The sequence below is a fragment of the Centruroides vittatus genome, unplaced genomic scaffold, assembly GCF_030686945.1.
Source record: "Centruroides vittatus isolate TY-2023 unplaced genomic scaffold, ASM3068694v2 contig_4, whole genome shotgun sequence".
Taxonomy (NCBI): domain Eukaryota; kingdom Metazoa; phylum Arthropoda; class Arachnida; order Scorpiones; family Buthidae; genus Centruroides; species Centruroides vittatus.
In genome coordinates this window covers 3718629-3739353 of record NW_027122214.1, presented here as the reverse complement: position 1 = coordinate 3739353, position 20725 = coordinate 3718629, and the positions used below count along the sequence as shown (strand labels likewise).

Below are 20725 nucleotides of genomic sequence, written 5' to 3'. Positions count from 1 at the left end.
TGGTGGTGGTAGTAGTAGTAACTTTGAGGACTTTATACAGTATTACAGTTTATATTGGTATGCAATATTATGTTATATATTATATGATAATAGTAAATTATTAGGCTACAACCGATAAGTGGAAACAATTAATTGTTGACAAATTACATATACTGTAGATTCGATTATAGTACTTTGGATTAATTTCATTAGATCCTGATAGTTTGTATTTCTTAGTCATCCATCATCTGGTGATTAGTTGCTATGAAAACATATCCAAAACAGCTGAACTAGTTCAAAACACTTCATATTCTTATAAACGTCTCTGTTTGTAATCAGTGCTTTAACCATTCAAAATATTATGAATTATTTCTTCTATAACTTTTATTTAATTTTTTGCATGTAACTTATATTTTTTTAAATCTTTTTCAGTAACTAATTATAATATCAGAAAAAGTTTGATGTAAAATAATTTTACAATTAATTTTTTAGAAAATTGTGATTATGCAAGTAATTTATATGATATAATTTTAATTCAAATTCTAGGAAAGATAATAATTTCTACTAAATATTAAAAAATGAACAAGCTATAATATGTAAATATTAGCACCATATTTAATTATAGGAGAAGCTATTGTACAATATCTTGGAATATTTATGGTATCTTGATACTAGATTTACTACTTGGCATTTTTTATCTGAAAAACAATGGGATGTAATATTTTAAAACACTAGATATAAATAATGTTTCAAGATACAAGATGCTTGTTTGTTTCAAGAAACAAGGTAGGGCACTTGCAAATAAAAAAACAAGGTAGGGCACTTTCAAGGTAGGGCACCTGTAATGTTGGAAAGTTGAGAATACCATTGCATCTTACTTCCATCTAATCATTGAACTAATTCACAAATTTTTCCTTCTGACAATATCTGTTGTTCTCAAGAAACTTAAATATCAGCACCAGAATTTTACTAACAGATGACAAAAATATATTTTGACCACAATGACATCTACAAAATACTGGCTATTTTCCTAAAAATTTGAATATATAACCATCTGTGACATTTTTATCAGTTGTTTTGACTGTTTCCTGATAGATACTACAAGTATTAATACTTTGAGCATAGAGTTCCAAGGTACACTATGCTCAAAGTACAACAGTTTCCCCTACATGTTACTAGATTATGTTTATAATTTTTAATTTCATAAGATATTTTTGAAATAATTTGAACAATATTGACACACATATAATTTTAGTGAAACAAAATAAATTGTGTATAAATTCAGTTATAAGCAAGTTTAATATCTAATAAGTTTTATCTATATACTTTTCTAAAATGTTTGAAATTTAAATATCAATACATCCTAAAAATTTAAAAATATTGATGACTGATGGACAGTGTCAGTTTTTTGTTGTACCAAGCCTTTTTTTTTATATAATGTGTTATCTGTATCATAGTTACATAAGGTGTAAAATTCTAGCTAGTTCATAGCACTGAATTCCCTGATTTGTGCATGTCTAAGACTTTAAAAATGCAAGATCTTGGTAAAAGCCTCAAGCTTGCCTATACCTAAAACTACCACTACTAATAGAAGATTATATTCAATGTCAATTTTAATATTTTTTAAAATCATTTATAAAGTCATGGAGGAAACTAATTATTTCACAATCAAGTAAATAATTTTTATTAAAAATATTTAGTAATGTTATAATTTGTTTGGAAATATGAAACTACTTTCAAACAACTATACTTTCAAACAACTATAATTTTATTATTGTTTTTAGTAAATATCATCAATATATTTCAGTAATAATAAATGACACTTTTAGCCCACAACTATAAATTAGATAGAGTTAGATAACCTAATAAATAGAATTTAACAATTTGGAGGGCTTATCACACCAAGGCCGACAGAAAGAAGGACCAGGTCTTTTACAGAAAAGTTAGTCTTTAATAATCACATTTCAAATTTAGGTAAGGATGCATTTCGGATACAAGGACCCCTCATCAGCTTACAAACACATGGCACCAACATAATAATTATAACACTAATAGTTAACCAATACAAAGGAATATCTAATATATACAGTGCACTATATATATTAGATATTCCTTTGTATGACCTGCTTGTTACAAATAGTTTTCGAAATGGAATATTGATATGAATAACATTCAGATCAATGTTCCATTAGGCTAACAATTATTCAGATTAATTTATTTAAAATAGAAATGGAACATTGATATACAATATTTTAAAAATATTTTTTAAATTAAAAATATATTTATTATATTGCTAATATTTTTCCATATTTTAATATTATATTTTTGTATCTTATTTTAGTTAATTAATGAAGATGATTAAGAAACAAAAATGTGATTTTTGGTGCTTTCTGATTATTTTGTTGATATTTAACGGGAAAACATGAGAATTATTGAATATTCTCCAAAGAAAGAAAATGATTTCAATGGATATACAAGGTATCACAAACTAGGAGAAACCTTGTTACAAAGCCATAACAATAGTGAAAGCTTCAAAGATAAAATGAGCATAAAGGGAAATGACTGCCAATTGAAATATGCAAAAGAAAATTACAAAACAAGATATACTGGAAATAATATTAACTATAACTCAAAAAATTCTCTATCAAAATCAGGTATAAATACATCTCAATCACATAATCCTTCATCTTTATCATATAATAAATGTAATAAAGCAACAAAGGATGCAAAAGTTTCTGAAACTGTAACAGAGTCCAAATCAGTTGAAGGCAATTCAAAAAGTAGAAGTAAAGCTATAGGAAGTTTGAACAATTCTCCTAAATGGTCACGAATAAAAGATAAGTTTGAGAGAGGTGATTCTCATGAATCTCTAAGTTCATTGCAGCCATCCATTAGTGAAAATATCAGTTGTAAAGATTCTTCCTTACGGAAATCAGATAATAAAATGTATTCGAAATCATTGTCATTGAATGCTAGTGTAACAGCTAGAAAGAAGTCTTCAACACTTCCATCCAGATTTGTTAGTGAAGATTTAAAAAGTATTAAAACTTTTACCACCGAAAAAAATTTATCAACATTCAAAGTGAAAACATTTGACATTTCAAAAAATTCATCTAAACTTCTTAAAGAATCAAATGCTTTTAGTAAAGATGTAATAAAGCAAAAAGCCCAAGCACATACAAAACTTGTTGGAAACAAACGAACTGAAAGTTGTACAAATCAGGATAGTAAAATTAACAAAAAATCTACAGAGAATCATCCCATTCCAGCATTACGTACAAGTCTAAATAAAAATAAAACTAATCAGATATACACTAATGTTTCCCTTCATTCACTCAATGAAAAGAAAGTTGCTTCTTCTTACAGAACAGTCAAAGATAAAAAATACTTGAGTGACAATGAAAAAATTAATAGATATGGTTTTAAGACAAAGAATACAGACAGTACAAAATCACATCTTCAAAAAAATAGTTCATTGTCAGACCATAGAGAAGCATTACTGACTGATTGCATTGAAAATGATCAGCAAAGGAATGATGCAAAAGAATCAAAAGTAGCTTATCTCACTAATAAATTTAATTCACTCAGCTGTCAAAAACCAGAAATGAAGAAGAGTAATTCAGTTGTGAATGTCGATGAGTCAAAATGTCACATACTCTCAAAATCATTTTCCTCGAGTAATGTTTTTACTACATTACAGAAAAATGAAACTGAAAGCCAGTTAAAAAATAATTCTCATCTAGAATGTTTACCTGTAGAAAATATGCCATGTACTGCCATAGAAAAATGTTCATGTTTGGGATTATTTACTAAATCTGCTGATAAAAATAATAAGACTCAAACTTCTCTACCTGATACTTCAAAAAATGAAAAAATTTGTACTCAGCCATTGGGTAATAAAAATCTACAGCTTCAAGATTTAAAACTAGAAAGTGAAGAATTAAGTTTAGTTCAGAAAGCAATTTTAAGTTATGAAGAAAATTTGGCACTTTCTTCTCCTGAAATTCAAAAGAGACATTTTATTTCTCATTCAAGAAACAATTCTTTAAGTAGTATTTCTAGTAAAAAATCATGTAGTAATCCTAGTAGTCCAAAACCCAAACCTATTTCTTATATTGATAAGGAATTCAAACAAGATAGTATCATAGTGGGGAAATCAGATATTAAAACTAATAAAAATCAAGAGCTTCGTAAACAGTCTTTCAACAGTAAAGATGATAAAAGGCCTCCAATTATGATCAATGAAAAAAAATCAAAGTCTTTCTGTTTAGATTCAAGAATAAGTTCAGAGAAAACTCAAAAAGAAGAAATTCAAAGATCAGATATAAATTCACATAGATATATGAATCAGCAAGAAGTAAAGTTAAGCAAATCACTAAAACCCAACGAATCTTTCTTATGGTCCCATTCTACTTCAGCTCAACATCGAAAATTTAATACTCGTAGTGAAGCAGTTTACATGAATGACATGGCAACAATCAAACATGAATTTAGAAACTGCGGGAAAATAAATAATAAGGATAATGAGCAAACAACAAATGTTGAAAATGAATACAATAATATAGGTAAGTAAAGAATATTCAAAGATTTACTTTTATTTTTATGAAATAAAATTAAAGTAAAGTTTGTTATATAATATATGTTAAAATTATGGAAGACATCTGCAAATTGCATTTATCTTACAGGTTTAATTTAAAAGATTGGTTCTTAAAAGGATAACTTTGATAAAAGAAAAATTTTAGTAAATTTGTAAGAAAACAGTAGTATATTTAATCCTCTATCATTCATTTTTAAGTTAAAAACATCAAATAAAAGAATAAACAAAAAAATATACATTGAAATTTGATATATATTTAATTTTGATTACATTAAGCATTCTGAAAAATAATGAGAAATAAATGTAAATAAATAAATAATAAAAATAATAAGTTGCAAATTATATAAATGTCACCCACACGGGCAATGAAAAAAAAGTAAGAAATAAGTCTAATAAAAGCATTTCATTTCAATTTGAAATGTTTGCCATTCCAAATACTTAGGTTCTATTTTTTTGCATTCTTAACCAATATGGAATTTTTATAAACCTGGAGATTTTTTTTAATAAGATCAAAAACATTACTTATTAAATAGTTTTTTTTCCTGCCTGAAAAGGCTGTGAGTGTCTTATTGCTTTCTAGACAGCTATCTTTTTATTATCATTTTTTTATTTTTTTTATTAAACATTTTTTGAGTCCATTTAACTAATCTTCAAATATGACTTCTAAACCGAATCAAACCTAATTGACATTCAGATTTCTAAACATCTGTGGAACTTCAAATGTTAGAACACATGAAACTAATGTCAACATGATAAAATTGATGTTACTAAAAATGTTTTTAAACACAAAATTACTTTACAACTCTAGTACTTTCAGTTAAATTGATTTAACCTTCCTCAGGATGGAATGAGTCAGAAAGAACAGAACTTTGAATAAACTTCTTTACATCAACAGTAGTGGTAGAAATCTATACAATTGTAAATAATTATAATAAATACAATTAAACAAAATTAGTATAAATAATAATAAATGAAAATAAAAATATTAACAAAATCGCAGTAAAATATACACAGTAAATCTAACTATAGTATGGCATTAGTGATGTATATACTGACTGATTCCCAATCAATTTCTGTTTTGTGGAACAATGCTAAAATAATATAAAAAGTACAGAAGAAACAACAAATAAAATATGCAGAAGCCTGGCACATCTACAAGGCTATGTTGAAGGAGCAGGCAATTAATTTCAAGGACATTAACATAATTCTGGGAGCCTGGAAAGCTTTGTTGCATAGCAGTAATGATTGACATTTAAATATTATATTTACTGATTATTAATTATTAATCTTGATAATATATATTTTTTCAATATATATTATCAAGAACAAAACTTTTGATACACTAGTTTAAAAATTGCAACTTTCACTTGAGCTATAATAACCTAAATTTTGATTTTACTCTACCTCTAGAAGGAAAAAATGATGCTTGATTTAGTTTTCTTTTAATAGCACAAACCAACATAAAATTTGAAATGATAAATTAAAATAGTAACTGCCAATTGCACATAGAACAACGTGTGTCACAATGAATTTTAAAACTATTGAAGTCCATTTTAACACTTCTTCCTTTCTTTATAAGGTGTTTTCCAAACTGAGATTAAAAATTCTTAAAACACTTCTATCAATGCTGGAACTTCAGTAGTTTAAAGTAAACAACACCTTTAATACTTTTTCCAGCAACACTTCTGGTACCAAAGCAGACATCTTAAAAGAGGTCAAAAGCATTTGTTTGAATAAACTGAAGTGTTGCTGAAAAAAGTGTTAAAGATGTTTACTTTTTAGAAATCTTTATTATTTTGTTGAGAAGTGTGAAATTTATAAGAAGAAAGACAAAAGACTATGAATTAATGAAGAGACTTTATTTTCTATCGTAGAAATTCTTGTTCACAAATTTTTGTGATAGGACTTATAGGTCATTCAGATATGATGATACCAATTTTAAGTCCTTTTTGAGTACCTATCCCTCTGTGCTAATTTTTGTCACCAATTTTTAGATGTCTACCATGCTGATGTTGCATTTGATCTGCCATGCTGATATTAATATCAAGCATTTCTGTAAAACAGATCTATAGTACATTAATTTATTCATATTTCCTGCAAAGGCAAGGCTAATTTTCAAAATAGGCAATAGAAAAAGAAACGAAAACAAATTCACCAATTTTCCACAGAAGAAAAGTCTGTTGATATTACTAAGACTATCCTAGACTAAAGATAATGCAAACTACTAGACCAATTACCAGTACATGTGAACACCTCTGTTAAACCTTTACTTCCGGTAAGAAATAATATACAAACGAACAAACGTTTTTGATCTTAATCAAGATGTGATTCAGATCTGCCTCTTAAAGATAATGTTATTTACTGGAATATCTTCCAGCATTATTTTTATCTGTAATCTATCTGTGAAGGTTAATTGTTCATATTATCCCTTTTTACTAAAAGTTCTAGAGTGCTTCCAATAGAGCACATTTATTACAGTGCTTCTACTAAAGTGTAACTAAGCAAGAACTTGCTTAATTACATTTAGGTTGGTGTTGTTATTGTTATCATTATTGTTAATTACAATACATTTGCATTATATTAAAAGAAACTATAGAATGGGGAATTTATATACTGGTAAATATTTTAAATTTGTTAATTTTTAACTTGTTCAAAGGAAATTTAAGTATGAAATATTTAGTTATCATTATAAGAATTTTGAAATATTAATAGTTTTATTGTAAAAGAAAAACTTAAATCATCATTACAATATCATATTATTGCAAACACAATTTCAGTGATTTGATATTTCTCAAGTTTCATCAATTTACAGACAGTGATTATTAAATGTTTATTATTCAATCTTATTTCTTGCATATTAAAAATATGAAATATTTAAGTTTCAATTTCTGATTAAATTCTATATCTCTCTACAATTTGTAGAAAACTTGCAACCTTTTAAAAAAATATTTATTTACATTGTTACATACAATTTTATGTTAGATTCAGTATATATGGAATTTCAGAATATTAAAATTTTATCAAATCATCATTATTTTATTGTTTAAAAATAAAATATGTTACTTGTACAAAGTAACATTAATATTTAAGAATTTATACTTTACATTATTTACAATGATAAATGGAATATTTATTGTTTTTGTAAGGTTCATGTGACAGTGATGAACAAGAATCTTGGGTGGACATTAGTGACATTGAGTTAGAAAATAGTGAAAAGTACAGCAACAGTTCCATTATTCCAAGGTACATTTATATCTTCAGAATTTTATAAAATAATTGAACATTTGAATAAAATTAAAGACTTTTATTATTACTTAATTTGTAGTGCTTTTAGAAGAAACAAGGTAAAGAAAGATTGTTATAGAAAGAACCAGGCAAGACGTTCTTGGTCAGATAGTATGAGAGCTGCTAAAAATAAGACAGAACAAAACAATGAATATCAAGATATTTCATTGTGGGAAACTGTAAGTTTATGATAGAATTTAATAATTTACCAAATACAAATTTAATAAAATGAAGAGATTTTTATTTTGAATATATAATTTTATTACATTAGTTGTGCTGATATCAAGATGTTGAAGATGTCAACTTGTTATCAAAATACTTATAAAAAATTTTTGATTTAATTCACTGTTTAAGTATTGATGATAAAGTAATTTTCAAATTAAAGTATTTTTAAATTTAGAAATAATAGTAAATAATTTTAAAAACTTTTATATTGTAAGTTTTAAATTTTTAATATAATAAATTTTTAAAATTTAACTTTTATCTTAACAATTTTAAAACAAAAAATCTAAATTAATTTTAGAATTATCATCAAGATTATAGAATCTAAAGAAAACATCTAAACTTTGTGAAAGTATTGTTCAACATAATAAGTCTTAAGTTTATTACACATTACAATCAATAATTAACTAAAAATAAACACTTTGTTACTCTTTATAGAAGAAAAAAGATTTTTCTCAGATTAATGTTTTTGAAACATACAGTCAGTCTCATCTTCAGATTTTTTTATATTCTGATAAGTTGAATAAACTAGCATTAGAACATACAAATATTCAAATCATTTGATATATAGGTAGCAAGCACATAATTAGATTTTAATACAGTAGAACCCTGATTATCTGAGTTTTAATTAACCTATGTTCTACTTTATCCAAGGTGAACCTGTAAATGAATACACTACTTTTCTTACACTATAATTCATAAAAGAAAGTTTAAATTGATAACATGCATTACAAAATTATTTTTTTCTGTTGTCTTTTATCATTTAACTTCTATGTGAGACAAATTATTCCTATTGAAATGTAACTACTATAATACACATTTTTATTCTTGAAGCTATCATATGAGGTCTGTCTAGAAAGTTTGCAAACTTGTTTAAATTACACACAAACCAATAACTGAATCTGAATACAGCTTGCATAGCATTCTGGTGACAAATTTTGTGTACTATCACTGAAAGCAGTATGTTTTACCTTCATTTGTTCTTGTGTTATGTTCATTTATGTAATTGCATTTTGCAATTTTTTCAGTGAGTGCAAGTTAGTAAATAATTTCTGGAACAGGCTAGATGTGATGAAAATTTCACAAAAAATTGTAATTACTGGGGATGAGACATAGGTCTATGCAGCTGACATGGAAACAAAACAGCAATCATCACAGTGGGTGGAAAAATCTTCACCACGACCCAAAAAGGTGCAACAAGTTTGGTTGAATGTGAGGGTCTTGCTCACTGTTTTGTTCAATTATGAAGGTTTAATTCACCATAAAATCCTTCCAGAAGGGAAGATAGTAAATAAGGATTACTCTCTGGAAATAGAGAGGTTGCAGCCAAAGTTTCTATCTCTAAAACATGAATGTCAAACATTGAGCACTGTCATCTTGTAAGCCTAGAAGTTTGACAATGGCATTTGGAACCTCAAGCATGATTCCAATGATGTTCCAAATGCCATTGTCAAACTTCTAGACTTACAGGATGGCGGCGCTCAATGTTTTTACGTTCATGTTTTGGAGATGAAAACTTCAGCTGCAACCTCTCTAATGTCTTGGTGTTTTCTTCCTCATTGCTTCACAAACTGTTTAGAGAAAATAGAATCATGACAATATGCCCACCACCATACATCACTGCTGATAACAGAGAACTTGACACCACTTGTTCTCCAACTTCCATATTCACTGGACTAAGTCCAGCAAAGTTCTTTTTGTTTCTCAAATTAAAATCTATTTTCCATCCATTTTGAATCCATTGACACTGTGAGATTGAGGGAGGTTAGGCGGAAGTCGTACCTTCCTTTCCGGCAACTCACTTGTCAAGATGGCTAAAGTTTGAATTCCGTCCCGCGAGTAGGGACTCTTTTTGTTGGGCGAGTGGATAGGAGGTGAGATGGGGTCGACAGTAAGGCGAAAGCGATATTCGAGACAAAGAGGACACCATTTAACAATTAAAACAATATTTATTGAAATTAACAAAGGACACAAATACAAAATCTGACTAAATTCCCTAATTCGCGTAGGGTTTGAGAGAGAGAGCTTACAGTTTCAGATCATACCTCATCATTAGCTTTCTTATAGAGTTAGCACTTGGATATCCACGAAGGGTAGATAAGTATCCGAAAATGGCACAGTTTTATAAAGTCGTGACTGAGCGCGGAAACGTTAGCACAGTAGGTCCGAGTGGTGACGACCCGCAATGGTGTTCGTCCGGCAGATGATAAGAGACACCTCTGAGGGGGGGAAAGGAGTGGCTTTTATAGCTTTAGGCTGGGAAAATTGATCACGTGCTGGTGATTTGGGTCATAGGTGTTTCCAGGATTCAAAATATATGACGAATTCGGACGTTAACTATAAACTTAGGTTGCAAGATGATCTGTAGAAAGCTTAAGAACAATAGATAGTTGACAGTTATATGGCTGGGGACGCATATTTTCTCGTCCAGGACCGGTTTTAGACAGGATGTTTATAATAGAAAAATTCTTAATTTAATAAATGGAACAATCATTAAAATTTTCGTTCAGGGAAATTTCTGGATCTCACAACACCATTAAAGAAAATTTGTTAGTGGAGCTGGGCATCATCTCAAAAGAAGAATTTCAGGAAACATTCCTTTCATGGCAGGAATGTTGGATTTAGTACTTAGACTCAGGAGGGGACTCCTTTGAAGGTAATAAACCAACTAGCTCCTAGGTAAATGCAAACAACTTTTATTTGCAAAGTTCACAAACTTTCCAGACAGACCTCATATGTATTAGGTAGATAATAAATGATATAAAAATTGTTATTCTTATATATGATTAAATTCACTAAGATAAAAAAGAGACCTTAAAAACCAAATATACCACATAAATCTTTTATATTTGTAAATTTTAATCAGTCCACATTATCTCAAATAATTAGGATTATATTGTACTAAATAAGTTTCAATTTTCAAACAGTTACATATTAAAAAAACACAACAAACTAAATATAATTTTTCTAACAAGTTATGGTGTAAACAGAAAGATAAACTATTACATGTTAAAAGTGAAACTAAAAAATAAAACATATGTTGTCAATACCTTCATATCTATAACATTAGTCCTTCAGTGCCAAGTCAATGGATCAAAATTATCTCTTTCTGATGGTTCATAACAGGATTTTGTTATGATGCAATTAATAAATCTTTTATAACTTATAGAAAGATTTTCAGTGCTTAAAAAGTTAAGCAAGAGATATATCTGAACATTAGACTGATACTGCTACAAGTTATAAAATATTTATTAATTCAACATAACAAGATCTTGTTGTTTACATCTGTGAAGATCTGTTTACATCATAACTTCTTAAAAAATTATTATATTTAGTTTGTTGTGTTTTTTAATATGTGACTGTTTGAAAATTTAAACTTATTTATCCTAAATATTGTGAGGACCACCATTTCCCCCCTCCAAAAATACCTCGATGTTAACATTTTGTGAACTACTGTTTACAACATTTGTAATATAATAATATTTACTTAACCACTTATTTTTACTTTTTTTTGATAATTATGTATTTGCGTGAACTTTAATTATCTCTTAAACAACAACCGAAGTTGTAAGAGGAAATTTGCCTATTTTACCAATCTAGGGACCCCCCTTTTCTAAATTTTAATATTAACTTAAAACGATTAGAATAAAACAGTTTATTATCCAAATCTCACAACATGCCAAAGGAAAAATGACAAAGCAATCAATGAGTAATGATGAGAACTGCCCCAAAGACAAGATGAATCACATCGACTTAATGATGACTCTACAAAAGCTAGATGTCATTGCCAAATAAAAACAACAGAAAACAATCATCTAAGCTGCGATGACGACACCGCAAATAAATCGTCACCAGATGATGACACCACAAATGGATCATCACCGGATGAAGAACCTTTTCATGCTGGAAGTATTTAAAAGGAGAGCTCCAACCCGACGAAAATCAGTATAATTCTCATACTTAAGACAGAGTATCATTCTCATATTCAGAGAGACAGAGAATACTCAAGACAGGCAGTAAGTGAGAGCAGACTCAGGACAACAGATAAGAGAGAATAGACCAGAGGGAGGCGGTCAGACAGACACAGGACTTAAGCAGCCAGAGAGTGCAGTCCAGTCCAGACAGTACCAGAGCAGTACGAGTAAGAAAGAGCGAGAGGAAACAGGATCAAGAGATTGACCGACTGTCTAAATAGACGAAAGAAGACATCTTGTTTAACTGGTATGGTATGTTGTGAGTCATGTAGTTCGAATTACCCCCCATTAAGTACCCCCCTTTGTTGTATAGATAAAGATAGGCAAATTTCCAAAAATCAGATTTGATAACTTTGTTCTGAACTTTCAGTTTTTTTTTTGCTAATAAATTCTCTTTTAATTGATTATATCTGACTCTGTATTCTTCCTCCTGAGAGGCTCATTCCTCCACTTCAGAGTGACTCTTACCCTTGCGCCTTAGTCATTTACTTCATCTCAATTGGTGGTGTGTCCGGTAAAACACACCTGGTGGCAGAACCCTAACAAAACATATGTAATAAAACATCTTGACAGCCCTGAACCCCACAATATTCATCTAATTGCTTATGGGGCTTGAGGCACTGCTGTTTTGAATAATTTTATTGGAAAATGTTTCAATTTATTGACCATAGACAATTAAGAATATTTTTTCAATTGCCCATAGGCAATTAAGTGAGCAATGGATGACTATGCCTTTCATCCATTTCAATCCCTTCTGTAATAGAACAGTGAAATAGATGTTTGATCAAACTAGATGGTTTCCACCATAAATATTCTGTCTAAAAGCAGACAAGAGTAGAATTACCAATAATTTATAATTCTTCTAAACTTTTTGTCCATATATTATTACTACTATTTAATTTTATTATGGTATTCTCTCAAAGACCAATTGTATAAAAATGAACTTTTTACTAGCTCAATAAGGCTTTCGTTGCAAGCCTTATTGAGTTAGAAAGCACAATAAGGCTAGAACAGAAAGCATTTCTCACTGCTTGCACTATTTGTGCTCACTGGATGTTTGGTCAATGACACATGTCATTGACCAAACATCCAGTAAGCACAAATATTCATCAAAAAGTACAAACTATCCATTTTCTTCTGTGATTTCAATGGCTGTACTGTAAATTGGTTGTTGTAAAGCAGTGGTCTACAAATCTGTTTTATTGGATGAAATCATATAGTGGAAACCATCTTTTATGGTACTATGGTAATACAAGAAAAACATTTCACTAAATTACCCATGGGCATTTAAGTGATTCTTTACATGAATGATTATGTGAGGATTTGCAGTAGTATTAAAACCTAATTGTAGTTTGTTATTGTAAGAAAGCCAACTTCCAGGGGCAATCAGTTAATTGCATGTCAGGAAAAGCCTAGGGACTGATCGTATGTTGGTGATGAAGCTGGAGGCAAAGATGACACATGTCCTTACAAAACCGTTTATTATAGTAAACTATGACTTACACGAATGTCGACAGGTGGTTCAACAATGCCACACTGTACAAAATAACAGAGTTCGCTCTTCAGTTCACTGTTCAGATGTTTTGTGATGATCGGTGATGGATCTAGTTGGTTTGAGACGGCCAGGGGCTGAGAGGACAATGATGCTGATGAGGCAGTTCGTCATCTGGATGGTGCTCACTGAAGTGGAGAAACAACATCAAAAGTTTTGTTGCAGGATGCAAACAACACAGATTAGGTGCAATTACATTGGGTGAAAATCGGTGATTTGACCTTAAGATTCAGGATTTTTATAGTATTTTTCCCTCGAATCTCACTTTTTGAGTCTCATTGGTCCTGTATCCCCTTCCTCGCTTTCTGATTGGTCTTCCTTTTGTTTGTAGGTGAATACCAAGGCTTGATTGGGTCACAAGAAAGGTCCATTTTGTAGTGGCTGTGGACAAAAAGGACCGATATTTTTTTGTCCACTCTGATCTGAGTTTGTTGATAATACTCCACATGCTCATAATTTAGCCTGTTGTTTCTGTTTTCTGTCAATTTTTGGATTTTAATGATCACACATGATGTTTTTCTAACCATCAAATCTTTCCTCTTTTTCGACTTTTTAACCTCGATCGATTGTTTATGATAGCCTGTGTTAAAGTTCCATCTTCTCCAGCTGACATTTCACCTGCTCTGTTACGTCAGTCGTTTTCATGTTTGTTTTTACAACTACAGTTTTTTTCTTTCCTCTTCTTTACGTAAGTAACATGATCTTTGGTTCGACTTGACAACAGCATTTTGCTTTTAACATGTAAAAGTTAAATTTTAGTTTCAACCTGTTCTGGAACCTCATTTGCCATATGGATATGGCAAATGATTTGAATATTGGTGTGTTCTAATGTCAATTTATTTGATTTATTGGAATATGCCATATGCCATATGGATATGGCAAATGATTTGAATATTGGTGTGTTCTAATGTCAATTTATTTGATTTATTGGAATATACTGAATGGAATATCTGAAGATGGAATTGTAGATTCTTTCAAGACAAAATTGTTTTTCTTACTTCTATAAAGTGTGAAGTGTTATTTTTAGTTAAATATAGGTTGGACAAGTTACAGAAAATTAAAAAATAAATTTTTCTAATAAGAAAAGAATGGAATATTCTAATATATTTCATCACTTTATTTAAAATATTTTCTCATAAAATATAATGTTTCAAATATATTGAATAATTGTTTTTCTAACTGATAAAAAAGCAGGTTGAACCAGATTGAAAAGTTAAACTTGACAAAAACATATAAATAAAGGACATTTTTGAAAGTTGTGGCATAAGAATACTGGAATTAGATTAGATTACAGTAAGGCTCATCATGTGAATAAAGTGCACATTTCACAGACCACAACTGCAGGAAATTTTGGATGAAATGATGTCACCGTGATAATAAATCAGGAAAATAAGTATTGTCACAGAAAAAGACTTCAAGCTTTATTCTGTGCTTTAAAGTTTCTTCACTAATATTCTTAGTGTTGCATTAATGTGCTGCCAAATTATTGTAGGCTGCACAAAGTAAAGCTTAAAGGCTTTTTCTGTGATAATTCTTGTTTTCCTGATTTGTTACCATGGTTACATTGCTTCATCCAAAACTTTCTGTAGTTGTAGTCTGTGTAATGTGTACTTTATTCACATTTTGAGTCTTACTGTCAAATCTGGTTCAGTATTCCACAACTTTCAAAAGTTTCTTTTATTTAGATGCTCTTGTTGAGCTGGATTTTTCAATCTGGTTCCACCAGTTTTTTATGGGATTTCAAGTATTTTTCAGTTATCAATAACTTCATAATAGGAAAGTTTTTATGATAATTGTATATTCACCTGACAGTTATATGATAATCTGCAGTATGTCATATAATGTAACAGCTAATTGACCAACAATATACTAAAACATGGGCTATTATTTTATAAATTCTGTTTTTAAAATCATTAGGCTTATATTAATTTATAAGGTGACCAACTATTTTACAAGGAGGACACAAATAAATTGAAGGAAAAAATATTGTAAATAAAAGAAACATTTTATTCATTGCAACAATAATACACTATAATAATATATACTGCATGCGTATGTGCTGTGTCATGTTTTGGTAAGAAGTAAACAAAGCCACTTCTGTGCGGTGCACTCTCTCAAGGTCTTTTATGCGGAGTGCATGCATCTCATAATCACATCTCACTGCACTGTACCAAACCTTGATGAATCATCATGTCAAATACAGACACATCACATAGCATGCAACGGATTGGTTTGGCATCAATTGAATATGGAGATTTACAGATTAGTCTTCAAATATCGAAAAGGAGGACATGTAGGACACTTTCCGAGGGAGGAAAGAACTTACAAAAGAAGGACTGTCTTCTCTAAAGGAGAACGATTGGTCACCTTATAATTAATAGATCAAAAATAATCACAAGACATGAAATTAATTCCATTTCACACAATAGTCTGCACTATGTTATTTCATGTGATTGACAAATAACTTAAAATTTAAAAAACAGCTTTTGTTTTATAAATACTCAATATTTTAAAATAAAACTATCAAAAGAGCAAACAGAGACTGTCAACTCTTGAACAAGCTATTAAACATATGCAGACTCTTTCTAGATTGTTCAGTAGCTCAAAGTTGCTATTCTCTCTTATTATAAATCTAGGCAATAAAATGCTGATCACATAAGCCCAAAATGGTCCAACAAATTTGTTCAAAATTTAAGATTTCCATAGTACTCATCATGGACACTAATTATTTTAAATTTCATCCAAATTGGTTAATTGAGCATGGAGATATTAAGGGGTCAAATTTTGCACTTTAACATTACATGTGGTTGAGCTTTACTATAAAATGCTATCAGACTCTATAATATATCTTTTGTAATTTAAATACATAATTTTTTATTTTTTAATATCAAGAATAATAATTCTTTTCTTAGTATTGTCTCTTAATTCTGTTAATTTTAATTTTTATTCATAAAGTATGTGTTTGTGAATAAAAAGTAAGATTAAAAGAGTGTAGGCAAGTAAAGCAATTTTGTTTATATATTTATATTTTTGGTTTCAAAAATTGCTTTAAATAATTCAGTTTTAATATTTTATTTTATAGATTGATGGTGAAAATAGTTCTGAATCAAATGATGGTGATCCTCAGTATGAGCCATTATATGAATCAGTTTATCAAAATATTATTTTTGATGGTGAGAGTAATGGTTCTCAGTCTCCTGATGATATAAGCAAACACAGTTCTGAAACATTCAATGAAGTGTTTGATAACGAAGATGTTAATGCTTCTAATATCAAGGAAAATAGCAGTGACATAGCTAGAACTAAGAAAAAATTGGTCAGAAATTGGTCATTAACAAGAAGTGATATCAGATTAGAATTGTCATCAAAGTTAAATAAAATTATGACAAAACGAAATGTTCATAGTTCTATTGAACTTGGAATGAAAGAAAAACAACAAGAAACAAATTCAAAAAGAAATACTCTTATGAAATACTTTCTTGGTCAGAAAAGCAATACTGCTGGTCCATTACTTAATTCTTCTTCAGGAAGAAAAGATATGTCTACATTTTATGTTGATATAAAAGAAAATGGATTGAAAGATTCATGTAGTGATGTTTCTTTAAAATCTTCAAACTCATTACAGGACAAAGATTATTATTTAAAATCAGAACATTTTGATATTCAGCTTAAAAAAACTCAGTCAATGAAGCCATTATTAAGGAAAACTATTCAACGTCCAACTGCACCTCCACCTCTTCCACCAGATTCCATAGTTAAATGCAGAACTGGAACTAAATCTATGGAATTGATACGTTCTCACACAGTTGCTTTTAACAAAACACGCTCTTTAGATTCAACTTGTTATAATGATTGTAATGAAGGTGATATTCTATATAATAATATAACTATTGAAAATAGTTTTCCAAATAAAGCTTCAGTCAGTGAAATATCTAGTATAAGTACTAGTGAAGGTGAAATAATTTCCAGTTCTTCATCTGACAGAACAAGTAAGTGTTCTTATATAAATTAACTTATTTTAAACATTAAATTTAAGTATAAATAATTTTATGCTTCTTACAAAAGATATATATATATATATCTTTTGTAAGAAGCATATATGTGTAAATGGAAAGACTAGTATAGGAAAAATATGAAAATTAAATGTAATAAGTGTTATATTGTTTATGCAAAATTCTAAATTTCAGTTACTAAACTTGATTCAAAAATATACTTTAATGGAGTTACATTCACAATATATACACAAAGTGCACTAAAATATGCTAGACTTTTGGAATCTCTCTCGTTATCAGGTTAAATTTTTAACATTAGTATACTTCAGTGCATTCTGTGTATTTTGTGAATATAACTGTATTAAAATATGTATTTGAACTGATTATTACTTATGTCTTGAAACTAAAGTTTGAGTTTGAATATGGTTTTATTATTAATTATCATATTATTGGGAGCCAATATTGAGTTTAAAAATCAATTTACAAAGTTGCAAAAAAATGTCAAACCCCCACACACATATATATATTTATTTACTTATTTAATTGTTCATGTAATTAAAACTGAGAGAAGTACACAAATCAGTTCTTTCTAGAATATAATAAATAGAAAACTCATTGGGTATTCATGCAATTTCCTAATATGATGACATTGGATAATGTGATTATATATTCAAATGCTACAATTAATCTATTCCAGAAAAGCATTTCTAGAATAGAACTAACTGAAGCATATGAATCCATTTCTGTCAATTCAATATCATTATTATTTAAATAAACAAACTAATAAGAAAAAGTTGATACCAGTTAAATGTTCAGCTCCATTTGTAATGGAATAGAATAATTCAAAATTTAATCCATTTTAATCATAATACTCAAATACTTCCAATTAATTTATTCAATTTTGGGAATTAAAGATATCCCGAAATAATTTCTGTAATATACTGGGTATTCAGCTCAAATGTACTCTGTTTTAATTTACCATAAAAAACAAATGGTTTAAGATATATAAAAGCAACAAGTGGCATCTTGTGGGAAAACTCAAGTTTTAGAGATTTTTTTGTACTACAAGATAGCATAGAAGTTGAATCATGGGCATTATTGTCCACTTGTGGCTTTGCCACAGGAGAAAGTGCAGATTGTGGTCTAATAGGCCTGATAGTGTGGCTGCCAAGATATCCTGATCTGGTGACTATGCTATCAGGATCAATATTTTTCTTTCTATGGGGTTTTGCGAAAGATATTGTTTATGCAACTTTGATCAGAGATCTTCAGGATCTTCGGGAGCACATAATTGCAGTCATTGTGAGACATGACATGCTGGAGCACACATAGAGATGTGATTTTTTTTCAGTGAAATTTGGTGAATTTCTCTCTCATATAAAATATTTGGTGAACTTATATCCTTAACTGTTCATTTTTTTTTATAGCCAAATCAAATTGGGTACTATTAAGTGGAACATCCTATATAATATCAGTAGATTTTTATCAGTTATTCATGAAGTGTAAGTATTCTGTAAAATATTTAGTATTTGATTATATACTTGTAGGCTTTGGTTGTTTGCCACTACAATCCTTTGTCTAGTCGGAGGTAGCTGAGCTCTTGTCGAACACACCTGAACTGTCTCGTGGCAGGTCGAAAAAGGCACGGAGATCCGACGAAACCTGACGTCATCCTCTCCAGGCTCACTGGTGGCGACTGTAGGCGTTAGCGCCTCAGTACTCCCCCGCGAGTGTTAATGATACTTCAGGTTGAAGCGTACCCGTCGTCTGGAGCGGGTTGTGACGGGTGGTTGGGTCGTCTCGAGGTCTGTTGGTGGTGGGGGTCCCTCTTCCGTGCTGGTTGGGACGGAAGTTGTAGGGTCGGCGACAAAGGCTGGTTTGAGGCAGTCGATAGTAACCGTCACCTCATTGCCGTTGATGTTAATCCTGAATGTTTTGTCGGAGCGCTGGAGTACTTGGAACGGACCATCGTATGGGGGCTGTAGAGGTTTATGTATGGCATCGTGGCGTACGAAGACGTGGGAGCAGGTCTGTACGTCGTGGAACACAAACGTTTGGTGGTTGCCATGCTTGCACGGTGAGACGGGGCGCAGTCATCGCATCCTGCCCCGGAGATCGGAGACGAAATCAGACGCGTCAACTGTGTTGTCGTTGTTGTTGACAAAGAATTCTCTTCTACGTTTGTCCGTAGACCAGCTCGGCTGCAGTTGCGTTGATGTTGTCCTTGTACGCGGTCCAAACTCCCAAGAGCACGATGGGTAGGTCGTCTGTCCAGCGGTCAGAAGAGTGGCACCTGATCGCTGCTTTGAGTTGCCTGTGGAATCGCTCGATGATTCCGTTGGCAGCTGGGTGAAAGGCGGTGGTGCGGATTCTCGACGTACCTGTCAGCGCTGTGAGTGCTTTGAACAGGTGGGACTCAAATTGTCGTCCCTGATCGGTCGTTAGCTGCTGTGGAACGCCGAAACGAGCGATCCAGCCATCAAAAAGTGTTTTGGCTACGGCGGCAGCTGTGATCTCCGACATGGGAAATGCTTCCGGCCAACGGGAGAAACGGTCGATTGCCGTGAGGCAATATGTGAAGCCGTTGGATGGCGGGAGCGGTCCAACGATGTCAATGTGGACGTGGTCGAATCGCTGATTTGGCGGGGCAAATGATCCAGTCGGTGAGACGGTGTGCCGGGTGATCTTGTTCTTCTGGCACGCAATACAGCTACGCACGAACTTTTTGCAGTCACGCTCGATGTCGGGCCACACGAAGGACTTTTTAACGAGGCGGCATGTGGCTCTCACCCCGGGGTGTGACAACCCGTGCAGTGAGGCGATCGCCTGCTGTCGGAAGTCTTTGGTGACAAAGGGACGGGCGTTGAGCGTGGATGTGTCACAGTAGAGTTGTGCCGTGGTGTTCGGAATGGTGATTCGTTTAAGCTGGAGACCTGTATTGGAACGGAGGAGCTGTCCCAGTTCGTCGTCGGACTCTTGGGCGGAGGCGAGTGCTCGGAAGTCGATCGCCTGTGTGATAGGCTCTATTCGAGACAAGGCATCTGCAGGGATGTTGTTTGTACCCTCGACGTGACGGATGTCCGTGGTGAATTGTGATATGAAGTCTAAATAGCGAAACTGTCGG

General features: G+C 31.2%; 1 protein-coding gene across 7 annotated transcripts in view; it reads left to right on the top strand.

The window, feature by feature from the left end:
- LOC136976286 (serine-rich adhesin for platelets-like) overlaps nt 1-20725 on the top strand; it is a 62394-nt gene that overhangs the window by 20654 nt on the left and 21015 nt on the right. For all 7 annotated transcript variants that reach the window (XM_067271519.1, XM_067271521.1, XM_067271517.1 and 4 more), the window contains 4 exons: nt 2321-4544; nt 7723-7819; nt 7902-8040; nt 16692-17598. In XM_067271519.1, coding sequence (XP_067127620.1) covers nt 2402-4544; nt 7723-7819; nt 7902-8040; nt 16692-17598 — 3286 coding nt within the window. In that variant the 5' untranslated portion in view covers nt 2321-2401. The remainder of the gene's footprint in view (nt 1-2320; nt 4545-7722; nt 7820-7901; nt 8041-16691; nt 17599-20725) is intronic.